The sequence below is a fragment of the Panicum hallii genome, chromosome 1 (genome assembly GCF_002211085.1).
Source record: "Panicum hallii strain FIL2 chromosome 1, PHallii_v3.1, whole genome shotgun sequence".
Taxonomy (NCBI): Eukaryota; Viridiplantae; Streptophyta; class Magnoliopsida; order Poales; family Poaceae; genus Panicum; species Panicum hallii.
In genome coordinates, this window is record NC_038042.1 from 47,491,558 (window position 1) to 47,508,110 (window position 16,553).

General features: G+C 45.5%; 2 protein-coding genes and 1 non-coding gene across 3 annotated transcripts; 2 read left to right on the forward strand and 1 right to left on the reverse strand.

Moving 5' to 3' along the window:
• Window positions 1-296: 296 nt before the first annotated feature.
• On the reverse strand, window positions 297-2,891 carry LOC112879790 (homeobox-leucine zipper protein HOX7-like). Its single transcript, XM_025944198.1, has 4 exons — window positions 2,413-2,891; window positions 1,993-2,252; window positions 1,101-1,180; window positions 297-980 (listed from the first exon to the last, which is right to left on the reverse strand). The coding sequence occupies exons 1-4, from the start codon at window positions 2,693-2,695 to the stop codon at window positions 626-628; spliced, it is 978 nt and encodes a 325-aa protein (XP_025799983.1). The 5' UTR covers window positions 2,696-2,891; the 3' UTR covers window positions 297-625.
• Window positions 2,892-10,034: 7,143 nt separating this feature from the next.
• Window positions 10,035-10,116, forward strand: TRNAS-AGA. The gene has a single exon. It is a non-coding gene; the product is annotated as a tRNA-Ser (tRNA).
• Window positions 10,117-14,373: 4,257 nt separating this feature from the next.
• On the forward strand, window positions 14,374-16,553 carry LOC112897702 (protein transport protein Sec61 subunit alpha-like). Its single transcript, XM_025966071.1, has 3 exons — window positions 14,374-14,547; window positions 14,712-15,476; window positions 16,242-16,553. Exons 1-3 carry the CDS (start codon window positions 14,374-14,376, stop codon window positions 16,551-16,553), a joined length of 1,251 nt encoding a protein of 416 aa, XP_025821856.1.

Consider the following 16,553-nt stretch of genomic DNA (forward strand, 5'->3'; position numbering starts at 1 on the left):
ATGACACTCTTGATTATTAGTTCAACAACTCGTGTAATTAACGCTTGACAGCAGCTTTCGCCCGGGTGTACAATAATCACGCAAGACAACAAAGAGATGCTTCAGTGTACCACACGTAGTAACACCTCCACCCCAGCTCAATGATTCGGATTGGCACCAAGAGCCGGGTCAGCAAGAATGCTCATGCAATGGTCAGTGCCACAGCCTCACACCTCGTGATCGAGGTTTGATTCAAAAAAAGAAGAAGGTGGCAGCACACGCCACTGGCAAACACAAATGGCAAAGCCTGCTTTACATCCCGGGATGATTTTCTTTTTCCTTCCACAAGCCATATCATATTGTACAACGACAGGATCCGTCCGCAGAGTCAATCACGCAACCGCGGAAGATCCAAATCCGCTGGTCGAGATGGGACACGCACGATATCCTTTGCATCATCAAACATCAATTTGTCGGGTCTACTTTTCAACCACACACATTATACAAAGCTTACCTTTCTTTCTATGGACAATAGTGTAATGCTAGCTGTATGCATCGACCCTAATGGTAATTTTGATCTTTGGTTGAACAAAAGTAGCTCCATGTTTACAGTATACAATCTACAATTATGCACATGATAGAGCCTTCAGCCTGCACCCCACGTGGCCGCCGACGGCTGGCGGCGGAGCACGGGGTGGACGGTGAAGGCTCGGAAGTGAGGCCTGGCGAACAAGGTGGACACCGGCGACGGCGGTGCCACCGCCGGTGATGATGCGGTGATGGCGGGGTTGCGAGCTGTGACCTTGTCGTCGTCGCATGAGGGGCACACGCGGGCAGTGCTCAACCCTGCAGCAGGTAGATGGCCGTTGAACGGGTACGGGGCGGTCCGCAGGGCACGCAGCTCCGCCACCTCCCTATGGAGCCTCCGGTTCTCCTGGGCTAGCGTCTCGCAGCGACGCTTCAGATACTCGCAGTCCACCTCGGTTTGCTTTAGCTTTGTCCTGCGATGTAACAAAGAAAAAAAGATGAGAGCCTAGGGCATTTGGAACCGTCACGCACTAGCTTAACTTCAAGCATGAATATTGAAGTGGTGGCCATCGAAAAAGGTGCCATTATATTACCTAGCTCTTCTGTTCTGAAACCAGACCTCCACTTGGCGTGGCCGAAGATTCAGCCTCTTTGCTAGATCACTCTTGTGCTTCTGTGCCAAACAATAGTAAATAAATATTTGATCAACACTCTCCGTCAAATCAGCAAAAACCAGGCAACCCATTACCCATCCCAGGCTTATCGTGAAAGAACAAAAAAAATGATGTCTATAATAGCTATCAACCTTGAACCTTTTCACCAGTTGATTTCCAATACTAATTTTAAATTAAACCCTCCATACGGTTTGTTTGAATAAGAAACTTTTTTTTCTCAATAAACAAACCCGCTCGAACAGTTTCACACATAACTCTCTGCCTGCATGCATATATGCTCATGCACCAGGACTGCATGCCCTTAACTCTTACAGAACTTCCCATCAAGGACAATACATGAACTGAGTTTTCCAAGGGTCATATCTCTACTCTGTAAGTTGAGCTTTGCAAAAAAAAAAAGGGGGGGGGGAGAAAGAAAAATAAAAAGGAAAGAGATTATGGTTTCTCGCTGACCATAAGACATTCATACAAAATAATCTGCAGCTGTAACATATACAACTATTAATCTTTCTATTATACAAAAAAGAATAAAAATAAAATCCAAAAAATCATTGGGTTATAGTTTACAATCGCTTTCTGATTATGTTGCATCACCACAAAACATTTTTAGTTTATAGCTTTGGATTAGGCATCATCGCCTACGACTTTTTAGAGAAACAGGAACACACACATGGTACACTTTTAGAAATCTTAACATGTCAAGGATATCTCCAAAACTGTTGAGGCACCATGTCCTTATTTGGGATAGACATGCAAGTTCTGTTCCACAGATACAGCAAATACAGTAAGCACAACAGGATAGGACACATACTGGGGTCAGTGTGCTGTGCTCCTTGAAGCTATCCTCCAGGAACGCAGACTGTTCCTGGGACAGCCTTAGCTTCTTCCTGGCTCCCCCGCCGACCCCACTGTTCTCCTCATCCTCTGCAGCTTCCTGATCAGCTGCCTGCCGAACAGGAACCTCCATATGCAAGGACGAAGTCGACAATGATCTTCCTTGTACTGTGTCTCCATCCACAAGAACGGTGTTCACCTCAAATCCTCGTCTGCACTCCTCTGAATTCGCACTCCCTATACAGAAAAGGACTCATCAACATCCAAAGAACTTACAGGCTCTGGAGCTCTTATGTGCTTGACCACAACCTATTTTATACAGGTGCCTACCTACTTGGAAGGTAGAACCAATCAAACTAACATCTACTTTGCACATATAATATAATCTGCTGTATACCTGTTTCTGCTGAGGCAGGCAGCAGCGGGCAGCCAAGGCTAAGCTCGACAGGTGATTCGCTGTGAAAACATGCTTCACCATCTTCTTCCTGATCCTGCGCATCTTCTTCTCGTTGCGTGGGTGTCTTCTGACTGTCTTGTTCAGTTCGTTTGGCACTTCCTACGCCTAGCTCCAGCACAAGCTCATCATGGTCTTCTTTGCCTGCGCATGTAGGTGTCAGCACAGGTGTGGAAGTGCCCTTTGCCGGAGCTGGAGAGTCCCCTAGACTAAGCTCAAGCTCCATGGCACGAGTAGGAAGGACATGAATAGATGAGCTAGGAAGCAACTAGCAAGCACCGTATTTATAGTGCTGTTAAGCTAATCATAGGGTTGACGGAAACACAAAATTAATAGTACCAAGTATGTTAAGAATAAGATAATAGATTGGATTACTAAAATGCTTCATATGGAGAAGTCAGGCTAATCATTGTTGGGACTAAAGTTTTATGTACCATTAAGGTTCTTATTAGGAAGAACGTGCAAGGCTAAAGAGGATCTCCCAAGTGTACTTTCTATGTGCGAGTTACTCCAAACAAATTCTCACTGGACGCAACCTAATTGAGTATGTAAAAGATACTCCATAAGGCTCATAATAATGGGCGCTACTGTAAATGCACCAACATTATAGGAGCTCTCAAGTTTTCTTATTACTATTTGCATCTCTTACAGATATAGGTGATTTCTTTTGACCAGTTTTACTGCATTATTAGGCTAACAGAAAATCTGTGTGTTCTTTTCCTTAGGGATAGGGACATCAGTATCTAATTTATCTAAAACATGCTTAACATTTCTAGTTAGCTGCAAAGAACCATATCAACTAATAACAGAAAAGGAAATCAGACCAAAAAAAGAAAACAATTCTTTGGCAACTTTTCCTTGGAAAGAAAAGGCATGGTTGAAAGTCAAATATGCTTCTGTCGTCTAGGCTTTCAATCTAAATTGTACAGACAACGATGCAGAGTGTTATTATTCTGAAGATGCACTTTGAAAATACTGCTTAAAATGTTATCTCGTCCTTAACTATGAGAAAGACTGCCACATAACAATATATTAGAATAAAAATAGCGGAATAACTTATAATAGAAAAGCAAGGGAGAAATGTCTATTGAATTAATCACATGATAGCAATGAGATTGAGATGAACGTGGTAGATATCCTAATGCCTGAACACCAAAATCTGAACTGCAATAATCTGTAAGCAGAACTGATGGACTCTAGATAATTTAAAATAAAGTTGCCCATGAGGCGTGATTTGAAACTGGAGCCTAGTGTATGGACAAGAAGCTCTTGCGCTGTGTACCAAGTACTGTCTCCGTATCACAATGCATGCCTAGGACTTTAGGGGGCTCAAAAGCTAAGTATTTTATGAAATCGGTCCGTTCTTGATCTTGTCGGATAGATGGACTATTAATCTATCAAATGTTACAACTTACAACTTACAAATCTATCAAATGTTACAACTTACAACTTACAAGTTTGACAAAATTCAATTCAATCTTAATCAAATAATATGCCACCTAGGTATACGGACCGGACAAACATTGCGAAACAGATGGAGTATAATTTTTGTTAGTTCCACATTTCATAATTAATTCTAAAGGGTTCTGGTTAGATGACTGGGACACTCTGGAGGGATCCAATAAAATTGATATGGAACATGTGCAGGCTAATTGCTATATGATAACTGGATTAGGAAGCACACCTTCAAACATGGAAATTAAGCACACCTTCAAACATGGAAATTAGATCCCCGGTGAATGACACTAAGCTAGCAGTCATTTGTTCACTCCATATAAGTGATAAACCTCACTGATATTAAAAACATGCATGAATGCACCAGGATTACTGTAAAACTGAATTTATCAGTAGTGACTTGGTTCAACCAAAAATCCTGCAATTCAGATAATGTATATTGCAGCAGTTTTTGATTATTACTACATCAATTATTCGGTAAATATGCTCAGATGTGATCCAATCATGACAAATTCAAGTTCCTATTTGGATGTTAGAGTTAAGGACTGTCCCTGTTGTACCAGCAAAAGGAAACATTGAGCAAGACTTCCTCTGGCAGGTTGCATGCCCAAATAAACATATACATTGCTTTCAGTAAAATTTCAGCAAAAGCTTTGTTTGACAATTAGAACCAGTAGTATATGTACAATATTGTTTGACCATATACTTTACGTATATAATACAACAAATGGTTGATTGGCAAGGTCTAGCTTATAAATTAAAAGGACCAATTGTCTATTGACAACCTACAGGTCTGAAATTATTAGGACAAAAAAGTTGGTGGATTAAGGTCCACTGTCTGATTCTGACCAAGATAACAGGTAAAATAAACAAGATGGTTTTTGAGGGGTGCAGTTAAACTCAACATAAACTCATAAGAAAGGATGACAAGAAAAAAATTCTTTAATTCTTCTCCCCGAAAACATCAATATAATTCACCATAAAAGAAATAATAAAACTTCAAAATTCTTAAGCAGTTTACCTTATTCTGAGTTTTTTTTTTTTGAAACAAAATCTATGACCTATGGCTTCATAATCAAAAGCTCCTTTAAGTGTTGGTGGAAGGAAGTATCAACATATTCAACAACATCCCTGGAATATCACCTTTATTTTTAAAAAAGATAAGCACTCCTTTTGATGGATTTGTTGACATTTATGAGTAAACATAGCAACCAATAAAGTATTGAAGTTCTATTGGTCTGTACCATTATTTAGGAAAAGCTTGCATTGAATTTAGTTTTAAGAAGAAATAATTTAATGTAAGCAGAGCAACAAAAAAAATGACTACAAACAATTGTACTGCATGTTCTCATAACACATCATTGTGTGCAAGAAACCTTCAGCATTCATATAATAAAATCGATAAATTATGCAGAAAAGGGATACTGTGAGTGCTTATACGTTTCTTAGCGTTTACTTTTTGTTCAACCAATTATTACAAGAAACTTGTTTACTAAGTTACGTTCTCTCGTTTTTGTATTCAAGCAATAGCTATCTTTTTCCCATTTTTTTAAGGGTCACATTCTGAAGGCTAGGTCTCGAGAAGTTGAAGACTTGATGAACATGCTAGAAACTAGCTCGAGGTTTTCAACATGTATTCTTTACCAATACATGTCATACCATTTTGAGGAAAGCCCATTCCTCAATACCCACAACGCTGAAAGGCAAGGGGATGATGGGAACACGTAAAAACCATGCAACATGCGAATACAGTGTAACTCTGCAAAGAAAGATGATGCCTGACTATCCATGACAGAACAATGCTAGTTGCTAGTAGGGAAGCTTATTCTCTGTGTCACAATCAGGCACTGTGATGCAGCACAAAGATTCCACAAAAAAATGTACTTTGAACATCGTAAAGAGCCATGATTGTTGGACTTGATTCAGCCATATGTCATATTCGCACCTGCCTTTCATGCTGGGGTAAAGAGGCAGAAATTGTATTTTCTAGATATTTCTTCCATTCAACATTAGCAAAGGAGAAAAACATACAGCAACTTATGTGATCACATATCAACCTCTGACCTAATAGATTTCCATTATCTTGATCTTGTCAGCCACAGTAAACCAGACGAGGGAGATAAATTTCACAGAAAGTCTTATGTGAACCGAAGGACAAAGGAATGCCTGAATTGTTAGTGGTAAGCCATCTAAGTGTAAGCGGGTAGGGATGCGTATGTAACTAGTCTTAGAAAAGAATGTGGCCAAAATTGTAAGTGTATTTCTTCTTTAATGATATGATATGCAACTCTACTGCATATTTGAGAAAAAATATTGTAAGCGCAATAGTGGCACCTACCTTTCTCACAAAACTCAAGGATGCATATCCTTCAACTGACAGAAACTCAAATTTCCTTTTGAGGACTCAGTCTGTTAACATCAACCACTGAGTATAATATCCAATATTGTGTTGTTCAAACAAAAATATCAAAGCAAAGTTTCTGGCCTCTTTGCTGTGTTTCCCCCTTTTTGGTTGGTACTTTTATTCCCTTCTCTCTATTAATGAAATAAATCATAGCTCATTCCCTTATTTCAAAAGTGTTTTGTGGCTTGCTCTAGGAAAAGAAGTGTTTTGCTGCACTCAAGATTTTACCTTGCTAAGACATAGCTGTCAAATAAAGTGCTGTGCTACTTCCAAAAACTCGGAAGATATGCACATAAATCAAATTCTTTTTTTGCCATTTCATAAGCTTTCTTTGGTTCTGTTAGGTTTGTTCAGACATGCAACTGCAAAAGGTATATTCTGTTATTTAGTAAGTGCAAGTTGGTATGCATAGGATGCTTTTGCACAAGGACATTCAATCAATCAATGGAAAAAAGATGGTTTCAGGTACCACATACCTCAGGCCTACTGGAAGCTTACTTGCATTGCCCCTATCTTCCTCAAAATCAATCCAAGTCAACAAAGGACTGGTGGCAGCCATCACTGATTAAGTATTAAGTAATAATATCAACGATTCTCTATTGAAGGGGGACCACGTATGCAATGAGAAGAAACAACTACTGTATCTGAAGGTCATTACTACAGACTCATAAATTACCTTGATATAAGTTGCGATGCTAAATTGCAGAAACAGTATAAACATACTTTTCATAATAATATCAGTATAATGTATAGTGTTCCAGAATATAAATAGCTAATGCCATACAGATCGAACTGAATCAAAGAAAAGTAAATAAAAGTACTCCGAACTTTGCTATGCAAAATAAACAAAATCAAGAAATTCTAGCACCACTCTTTATGTTGCGTAAAACCTTGACATTGCAAATTTCAATAGCTAGGTATTGTGCATTTTGCTATTGAAAACTTCAATCATATTTTGAAGGCATAAGAAAGGATCTGTTAGCTGACAACAACAAATGATTATAGTAGTATTACTTACATTTTGAGCTATATAATCACCATTTTTAATAACGAAAACCTGTAAAGCTACACATATTAAATGTATAATGTCAATGAATGGGAAGTGAATATGCATTGCATTTTTGTCACGGCGCTGGATGCCTTATAAGATATGACAATTGAAACAATCCGTACAGATCTATTGTTCATTCGCACAATTATTGTTTTGAAATTAAGAAGCACATGACATGAGCTGCTAGCGTAACTTGCGTGTTTGTTACAGGAATTGAAGTGGCGTTCTCCCATCAATTATTATCTGTGTATAATAATTCTAAAAGCAAACCACAATGACTTAGATCAGAATGCTATTCCATTCCATCACAACTAACAAAATCGATGTGCAATAGATAACAACTGAACATGTAACATTGTTGCTTGAATAGTAAATTGCTCCATGACTTGCCAGTGATCATTTATTTACTTGCCAACTGACTCCTTAGAAATCAAGCACATAGAGGCAGGTTTGTTCAGGAAACTTTACAGTTTCTGTCCATGATCTACAGCTAACCACTTCCAAATATTGAAATTCTAGAAGAGTGAGTAAGCTCTTCTGCTCTTGATCTTCAGGAGACCCTATAATTTTTTATTTTTGGCTGATAAGATGATGTTGCTGATTTTAATCAAATCCAACAAACAAAGACTCAAGAAAGACAAATACGTTCTAAAATGAAACTACCTAGATGCCAAACGAATTCAATTTTAAGCTCTGAGAAGTCAAAGCTCAGTCCTGACTTATTGAAACATGTTCCTAAAACTGTTTACCTGTGGTTAGCTAATTCTCTTGAATTATTTTATGAGCTGACACCAGAAGCAACTGTAAAAAAATAATAATATTTCAAATATACTTAAAAGAACAATATTTATATCCTGCTAATGAGGTACTTCGTGAGCTCATTCAAATTCTTTCATGATCATTTGCCTCCTTTGTTTCTTGAACCACTCTTCAACTATTACTTATAAAGGTTAACTTCTAGGTTAGTTTAATTCAAGGGCATATTCTTTCAGAAGGAAACTATTAATTAATCTATGTTAATATTGCCTTCAGCAACTAAACATGTGAGTTAACTGACTGGAATAGATCTAGAGCTTATGGGAGAATTTTTGTTTGAGTAAATCCTGATTATCCGTATTCCGTACTCCATTGCACTTTCAACCTAGGGGGGCTTTGGATAAAAGGAGTCACTGTAAAATTTTTAAGCCAAATTGGCCCCCTAGAAGTAATAGATATTCAGCAGAAAAAAGCGCAACAGTGCAACGGAGTCATGACATAGTTCAAGAACTCGAAAAGTAGATCTTATGATGTTGTTGGAAAGCACAGTTCTAATGGCAGTTCTTCAATTTCATAGATTTATTTTTATCTAATTTTTCAGTGGTGTGCACATTTTCAACTATTCAGATCACTAGATGGAAAATAATAGAAATTGTATCCGTTTGCCGTGCGAGATCGAATTTGTTAGCTGCAGTAAAACCTGCTTTTATATTAAGCAAGAGTATGTGCACGATACGAACATCACTGGGATACTTTGTCCAATGAGTCACAATGACAGCAGGAGTTATCATTATCACTGTAATATAGCGTGACAGTGAGTCATATAGTTTTCTTTCCGCACAGACACAGGGTTCCGATGCATGACTCTATCTTTATTACAAACAGAAACATACAAATATGTAGAATTACATCCCTGATGTGTCTTACACAGATATTTTATCATGTGTAATCACCATAACATAGTCACCAAGTGGATGGTGTTGATCCCATGATCCATAATTCCATAAACAGCAAGTCACTACACTGAACGCGGAAAACGAAATTGGACAAACTGGGGTGAAGGATACACATCGTCGTGAGTACTACACTAGAAAAATATATCCCCTTAGATTTGTAACTGAAACGTTCATAGCCTAAGAGCTAGTTGGCTATTCTCGAGGCAGCCCCGCACTTAAACTTAAAGTTGTTTGTGTGACTAATGAAGACATGGATACACATCGCCCTAGCGAGATTTTCCGCTAATCTTCTACTTCGATCCCTGGAGTAGCACACACGAGGTAGCCGTAGCAGAGCCGCACCGTTGGGGCGGCTGGCGGAAGCCAATCGCGCGACCTAGGCTACCAGAACCACTAAACAAAAGCAAGCAAGGACGCCGTAGCACCTCCCCCCTCGGCCACTCCCAAGTCCCAACCCGCATTGCACCCCACGCGACCGAGCAGGTTGGGGAAGCATCGCACGGTCATTGCAGGCCGAAGCAACGGTCGAGCGAAAAAAAAATATATCGAGGAGAGGAGCAGAAGCGTACCCGCCGCAAGGAGGACGAGGGGCGTCGCTCGCCTCTCGGTGCTGAAGGACGGACCGCGGCGGACGGGGAAGCGGGTGGGCGGTGGGGGAGGCGGCGAGGCCGGGATGGATTTGGTGGTCGGCCGCGGCGGAGGGTGGCGAACCGACCCGGCCGCCTCGGTGGACGCGCGTGGTGGGCCGGCAAGAAGAGGTAGTTTGGGCTCCGACTGCAATCTCGGCCGTGGCCTTGTTTTTGAGTTCGGCCGGCCAGCCAGCCTATGGATGCGATGATTCGGGCCTGCAAGCAAGGAAGAAACTAGATGGTTATCGGGCGCCGTTCTCCTACATCACTGTGAACACTAATTTGACGACGAAATTGGCAAAAGCTCCATCAGGGTGGTCGTGCCGGAGTGGTTATCGGGCATGACTAGAAATCATGTGGGCTTTGCCCGCGCAGGTTCGAATCCTGCCGACCACGCTTTTTTTATCTTCCCTTTTGCTGTGGTTAAGCGTGATTGAATGCCCCGATGCATTCGTAGATCACGGCAGGACTGTCAGCTTAATTTTGTTGGTTGGTTTTTGCCATATGCCGATGTCGTTTCGACAAGAGGTGGGATTTGGTCCGTGCCATTATTGGACAGGCTACGGATCTTTTAGCACGATTTAAAGCATGTCACGGCATGTAAAATTTTAGGTCGTGCATGGCCGCAGCCTGCTGTTCTACAGTGATAGTTAATACTGCTTCCTAATTAACAGCCATCATGAAGGAGTACAGGTTATCTTTACAATAGTGCATTGTACTCGTACCTTTAATGTGGAGCTCTATTACGAGGTGTAAGATTTTCAATGAGGAAATAAACTAATGCAAAATAAAATTAATAAATTATATTTTCCTCAATTTTATCTCTTCTCATTTTTTCATATTAGTTAGAATCGTTTTTTTAATCGTTGGTAAAATAGCAACATATATGTATGGTGGGTCATCTCTTCCGTAACGACGAGTATGCAAGTTGACTATAATAACTATAAGTATCTAGAGCCCGGAGAGTTGTGCTTGGGCCAGCACGGTACGAAGACGAGCCGGTGTGCCGTAGACGGTGCTTGGACCTAGTAAAAGATTTGTCGTGCCAATACGGCACAGCGCGATGTGTCCCTGCACCCGATACGGTACGAGACACGAGAGGAACAGGCCAGACCGGCACGGCACGGCCCAAGTCCCGCATCTAGTTTCAACCACCCGTTGGTTAATTTTTTTGTTTTTTGCCGCCGTTTCACGGCCTCCCCGTACTAGCATGATTTGGCCTAGCTACTAGTACTTCCTTTGATCACCGTACCTCGAAAGACTATATACTATGAAATATTTTCCATGACCAGTATGACCATTATTTCGTCAATATATGTCTTTATTATAAGTTGATGCCTAAAGTTAAAAGAGGCTTAAATTAAAATGATTTAAAAACTTACTAACCTCTCCAATTTGAGACTTAAGATAATATGGCAGTGTCAAATAGGTTTTGTCCTCATCAAATCCTCTCTACTCGTGACCATCCCAAAATTTGGTTTTAAGGAGACCTACAATGCGCAAGACGCCGGAAGACGCCGGACTGAACATTTAATTCTGACAAGCTATCAGAAGAGAGAAGGGTGGGTTGCTATTCTACAGATCCTTTTGGCATAGGTTTCACAAAGAGCTTCACTCTAAACTGTACCAAACGGATATTTTTGACTGATTTCAAACGTGAAGCCAGCAATGAAGCTCATCTCACTTTCCACCGGTGGGGCGGAACCATAAAATATGGCTTCAACCAGCTTCCACAGAAAGAAGTTGTTTCGCCAAATATTTTTCAAAACAGTTTCAGCTTCATCAGAAAAAACTACTTCACCAGAAAAGTTGCTTCAGGAGCTGTCTTAGGAGAAGCTGAAGCCATGCTAATAATAGCGTGCAGAGGACATTTAAAATCACTAATACTGTACTGTACTATAGATTAGGCCTCTCCTCTCGCTTGTCCTCAGTGCCTCCGCGTACATATTGGTCGGTAACTATGATGTTGCCAGCTTGGTGGTCAAGAGGAAAGCGCGCGCGGCGTTCCTTCACAGTTAGCAGCTCCCTCAGTTGCGGTTGCGGCTGCCCGCCACCGGCCGGCAGCCTTGTTGCCTCACCTTGGGGCGTAGCGTACTGGCGTTGCATGCGGCGGATACATGCTCCGCTTCTTTTTGTCCTGCATGTCTAATAAGGGCACGCAGACACGGCCTATCTAAACCCTCGCCCGGTTTCATTAGCGTCTAAGCTAATCTGCAGTTATTTCACGCCTTGCGCCATCGACGCTCCAATTCGTCGGGCCCCTTTTGTTTTCGCGTCTACGGTTAATTTTACCATGCTGCTTCCAGCTCTTCCGACGGCGGAGGCGCGTGATAGATCCCGTCGAGAGAGACGAAGAGCGTTGCCTTTTTGGATTGAGCGCGTGAGGATGATCTGTTGTCAAACACGCTTTCGTATCGTAGTATTTTTAACATTTTTAATGTTTTTTATATGTAAGGATCAGTGGGGCATAAATGTTTATTAGAGCTGCCATACCTTTACAAACAGTAGATAGCGTATCATTCTCAATTGTCTGAAGTACATTGCACTCTTCAGAAGAAAAACAATATTTTTGTTATTTCAGAATACTGCACACACTGTCATCATGACTACAAAAGACATGGGGGTACTAAGGGCTCACCAGAATACCCTATTTTATTTCCATATTCAAACGGATTGACAATCTTAAAACTTTCGATAAGGATACATCACTATCAGATTACAGAATGCAACCAGAATGGCGGCAAGGGCTCGCTCTGAAACTAGTGGATAGGCCTAGAGCTATCAGAAGTTCAAACATGCAACATTAGATGATGAGACAGCGCTGTTTTCTTCCATGGTCAATCAATCGGGGAACTACCGAGAGTATAGGCATCCAAATCCAAATTAAACAATGTTTGTTCTGATGAAATATTTTTTTTCTCTCTGTGGACATGATCCGACCTTAGTAAACCGCGGCGAATGCCCCCCCCCCCCCCCAAGTTGCCTCCGCCCTCCTCGCCATGTCCGAAGTTTTGGAAGCATCGATCGATCGCCGAGCGGGAAGCGAAGCAATGAGCGAGCGAGCACCCCATCCGGTGACAGATGGAGCGGATTGGCGGCCTGATCGATAGGAGCAAATTCCCCAACGCTGTCTCTGTCCCTCCAAACTACAAATAGACACGCCACGCGCGTAGTCCCCCCGTCCGCAGCTGGCAAGCGTGTGCGAGAGAGCAGGAGGATGGCGCTGTCGAGGAGGGCGTGGGTCGCCGCCGGCCTGGCCGCGCGGCTGCTGATGCTCGCCGTCCTGGCCATGTCCTTGCAGTCCAGGTTCTCCAACAAGGTCCACTACGACTTCAAGAGCGTCGGCTACAACAACGAACTCCACAGCTACACGTACGTTGCTACTACTAGTTACTCCTCCAGGTACTGATCTAGTAGCTAGTACTCATGGTGGAGTCATGGTCGGAAAATAAGTACAGCTACACGGTGGTCGCGGCGGCCGTCGGGATGGCCGGCAGCCTGCTGCAGATCCCCGTCGCCGTCTACCTCCTCCGCAAGAGCAAGCGGATGACGCCGGCCAGCACCCTCATCCTCGACGCCAGCACCTACGCGGACATCGTACGTTGATCGATATAGATTGTTCAATGATCTGCTGATGATAGTGTTCGATTCGATCGTGTCATATCTATAGTCAGCTCGAATGCACGCTGATGCATGCAGGTGGTCACCGCGGTTCTGGCCAGCGGCGTCGGCGCGGGGTTCGGCGCCACCGGCGACCTCCTGTACTACATCGAGCACGCCTGCTCGCCGTGGAACGACGACGCGACGCAGGACCTCACCCGCTACTTCCGCAAGGCGAACATCGCCATCGGCTTCCTCCTCATCGGCATGGTCCTGTCCCTGTGCGCCACCGTCGTCTCCGTCCGGCTCCGGGTCAGGGCGAGCGACGACGAACTCGACGACGTCTGACTACCCGGCTCGATCGATCCAGGCATGGAAGGTTGATCGAGGCATGACTTCTTTGTGGTAATGGTAATGTAGAGAGGATTGTGACGCATCCAAAGCAAAAGCAAAGATCTCTTTATAATTTAATGCCACTCTCCATAGTGGAAATTTAATCCGTCAGGTTTATCCTTACTTTGTCAATGATTTTCTTAGTGAGCGTGTAACATAGTAAGTTTGATTCAGTTTTTGAGAACCCTGGTTAGCCGTCAACTTGATATAACTTGTTCAGAGTCAGAGCTGCCATGACACCATCATCAAATTTAAGGATTATTTCAATTTGAATCAACCCTTTGTAGCAAAACTCCAAATAAGGTGGTCGTAGAGGATGTTCGATCACCGGGATGGGAGAAGAGGACGGAGGGGGAGCTGCGGTGGCTTCTCGACGGGAGGAGAGGGAGGACGCAACGGGGACGAGGCGGCAGCGGGCGTGCGCTACGGCTCGCACAGCCATCGGCAGAGCCACCTCCCGCCCTCGACGCCCTTAACCGCGTAGGATTCTTGCTCGAGTCCGAGAAGCAATGGGTTGGCCTGCCGGAGTCGGAATGCGGCAAGTCGGACTGTCGAAGTCGGAGAAGCAATGGCGTATAAGAGGCAGGGCAAGGTCAGGACTAGGGTAACAACAAACCAACAACGTTTGGGGAGGCAATCAACCAGTAAATCAATCGATCGATGGCCGGCGGTTCGTTCGCGCTGGACCTGGTCCGGCCGCTGGCGTCGCTGATGCCGGCGGTGCGGCGCGCCGACCGGGCGGTGCCATTCCGCCGGCGCGCGCTCTACACGGGCATCTCCGTGTCCGTCTTCCTGGTGTGCAGCCACCTGCCGCTCTACGGCGTCCGCTACGCGGTCTCGGGGCCCGACCCCCTCCTACTGGGTACGCTCCATCCTCGCCTCCAACCGCGGCACGCTCATGGAGCTCGGCGTCGGGCCCGTCGTCACGACCGGGACGGCGATGCAGCTCGCCACCGCCTCCGGGCTGCTCCGCGTCGACCAGAACATCCGCGCGCAAGGTGCTCGCCACGGCCATCGCGCTCGGGGAGGCCGCCGCGCACGTCCTGCTGGGGGCGTACGGGCCCGTCGGCGAGCTGAACGGCGCGCTCATCGTCCTGCAGCTCCTCCCCGCCACCGCCGTCGTCGTCTTCCTCGACGACCTCTTCGACAAGGGCTACGGCCTGCTGGGGTCCTCCGCCGTCGCCCTTCTCTCCGCCACCAACAACTGCGGGAAGGTGTTCTGGCAGGCGTTCAGCCCCGTGACGGTGAACACCGGACGGGGACCGGAGTTCGAGGGCATCGTCCGCGCCGTGGTCTACCAGGGCGTCGCCCGGGCCGGCAACGCCCGCGCGCTCGCCGGCACCCTGCTCCGCCGCCACCTCCCTAACGCGATGGGCCTGCTGGCCACCTGCCTCGTCCTGCTCGCCGCGGTCTTCCTCGAGGGCGTCCAGATGCCGCTGCAGTCCAGGGACGTGCGCGGGCGGCGGGCCACCTTCCCGATCAAGCTTCTCTACACGTCCACCATGCCCATCGTGCTGCACTCCGCCGCGGTCACCGCCCTGTACCTCGTGTCGCAGCTGCTCCACTACAGCCGATTTGGCGGCGGCGCGCTCGCCCGCCTGCCCGGCGTCTGGAAGGAGGCCAGCCACGCCGCCGTCCCGGTCGGCGTCCTCGCCTACTGCCTCACCCCGCCGTCGAGCGCCGCCGCCGACCCGCTCCACGCGCTCGTCTACGCCGTGCTGCTGCTGGCCTCGTGCGCGGTCCTCTCCAAGGCTCGGGCCTGGGTTGCGCTAATTGTGGTGACGGGTAGCTCACTCCCCTATGGTGGCAAGAGTGTGTAGGGTAGTTCCATATTACTATTCTAAAATGGAAAAACCAACTTAAATAGCCAACTCTAAAAAATCTTTAGTTAACCTTTTACGCAAAGCGATGACGGAAGTGAAAGCAAGTTGCAATATAGATGTGTGTGGTCCACTCAGCGTGCAGTGTGGGTACGAGGCGTTTTCCTGGATTGGATCCTTTCATGGCAATTGAGAAGCATCAGCGACGTTCTATCCTAGCATGATTTCTCCTTTTTGTAAGTCGTTAAAAAGTGTTCTGGAACTGGGGTGCTCCGCTCCACTAATGATGGCAGCTTATCGCACATCGTTGTTATCCAAATGACTACGTTCTCGGCGTACTCATCCAAATAAAATAGGTCTTAAACGAGTAAACCTCGTATATTTAAAAATGGAGGTAGTAGGAGATTTCGACGAAGTTCACCGGCAGGATAAACACACAGTTCCGCGTGCTCTCCTTGCCGTGTCCGCAGTTTTGGCTGCGCCGGCGGAGCACTTGCTCAGTTGCTCATGCAGCGTCATAGGGGAGCGCGCTGTTCTCTGTGACAGTTGGAACGGATATAGGCGTCCCCATCGATACAAGCACACGAGCAAAGCCAAGCATCAACGCGCATCCCAGCCGCTGCTGCTTCCATGAAACTTACGGAGTAATTGGGTCCCTTGAGCTACAAATACGTATACCATGTGGTGTCCCGGCGTCGCCATCCGCAGCTTCCCCGATCGAGCGTGCTTGAGAAAGAGGCCGAGCAGGATGGCGCTGTCGCGGGGGTCGCCGGCGGGCTCGGCGCGCGGCTGCTCATGGTCGCCGTCCTGGCCGCGACCGTGCAGCTCACGCTCGCCAGTCGCCAACCAGACCAGGCGCAGTACGACGACGACTTGTACAAGCTCCGGAGCTACTCGTACGCGGTCGCGGCGGCGGTGATCGGGATGGCCGGCGGCGCGCTGCAGGTCCCCGTCGCCGTCTACCCCCTCTGCAGGAGCAAGCGGATGGCGCCCAGCGCCCTCGTCCTCGACGTCATATAG

Excerpts from the sequence above, each read along its gene's own strand:
- LOC112879790 (XM_025944198.1), bottom strand. The coding sequence starts at position 2,695 with ATGGAGCTTGAGCTTAGTCTAGGGGACTCTCCAGCTCCGGCAAAGGGC. Across the intron at positions 1,181-1,992 it reads AGCACAGCACACTGACCCCA|AAGCACAAGAGTGATCTAGC; the intron begins GTATGTGTCCTA and ends TGTTTGGCACAG. Across the intron at positions 981-1,100 it reads TTTCAGAACAGAAGAGCTAG|GACAAAGCTAAAGCAAACCG; the intron begins GTAATATAATGG and ends GTTACATCGCAG.
- LOC112897702 (XM_025966071.1), top strand. The coding sequence starts at position 14,374 with ATGGCCGGCGGTTCGTTCGCGCTGGACCTGGTCCGGCCGCTGGCGTCG. Across the intron at positions 14,548-14,711 it reads TCTACGGCGTCCGCTACGCG|GTGCTCGCCACGGCCATCGC; the intron begins GTCTCGGGGCCC and ends TCCGCGCGCAAG. Across the intron at positions 15,477-16,241 it reads TCTCCAAGGCTCGGGCCTGG|CTTCCCCGATCGAGCGTGCT; the intron begins GTTGCGCTAATT and ends CGCCATCCGCAG.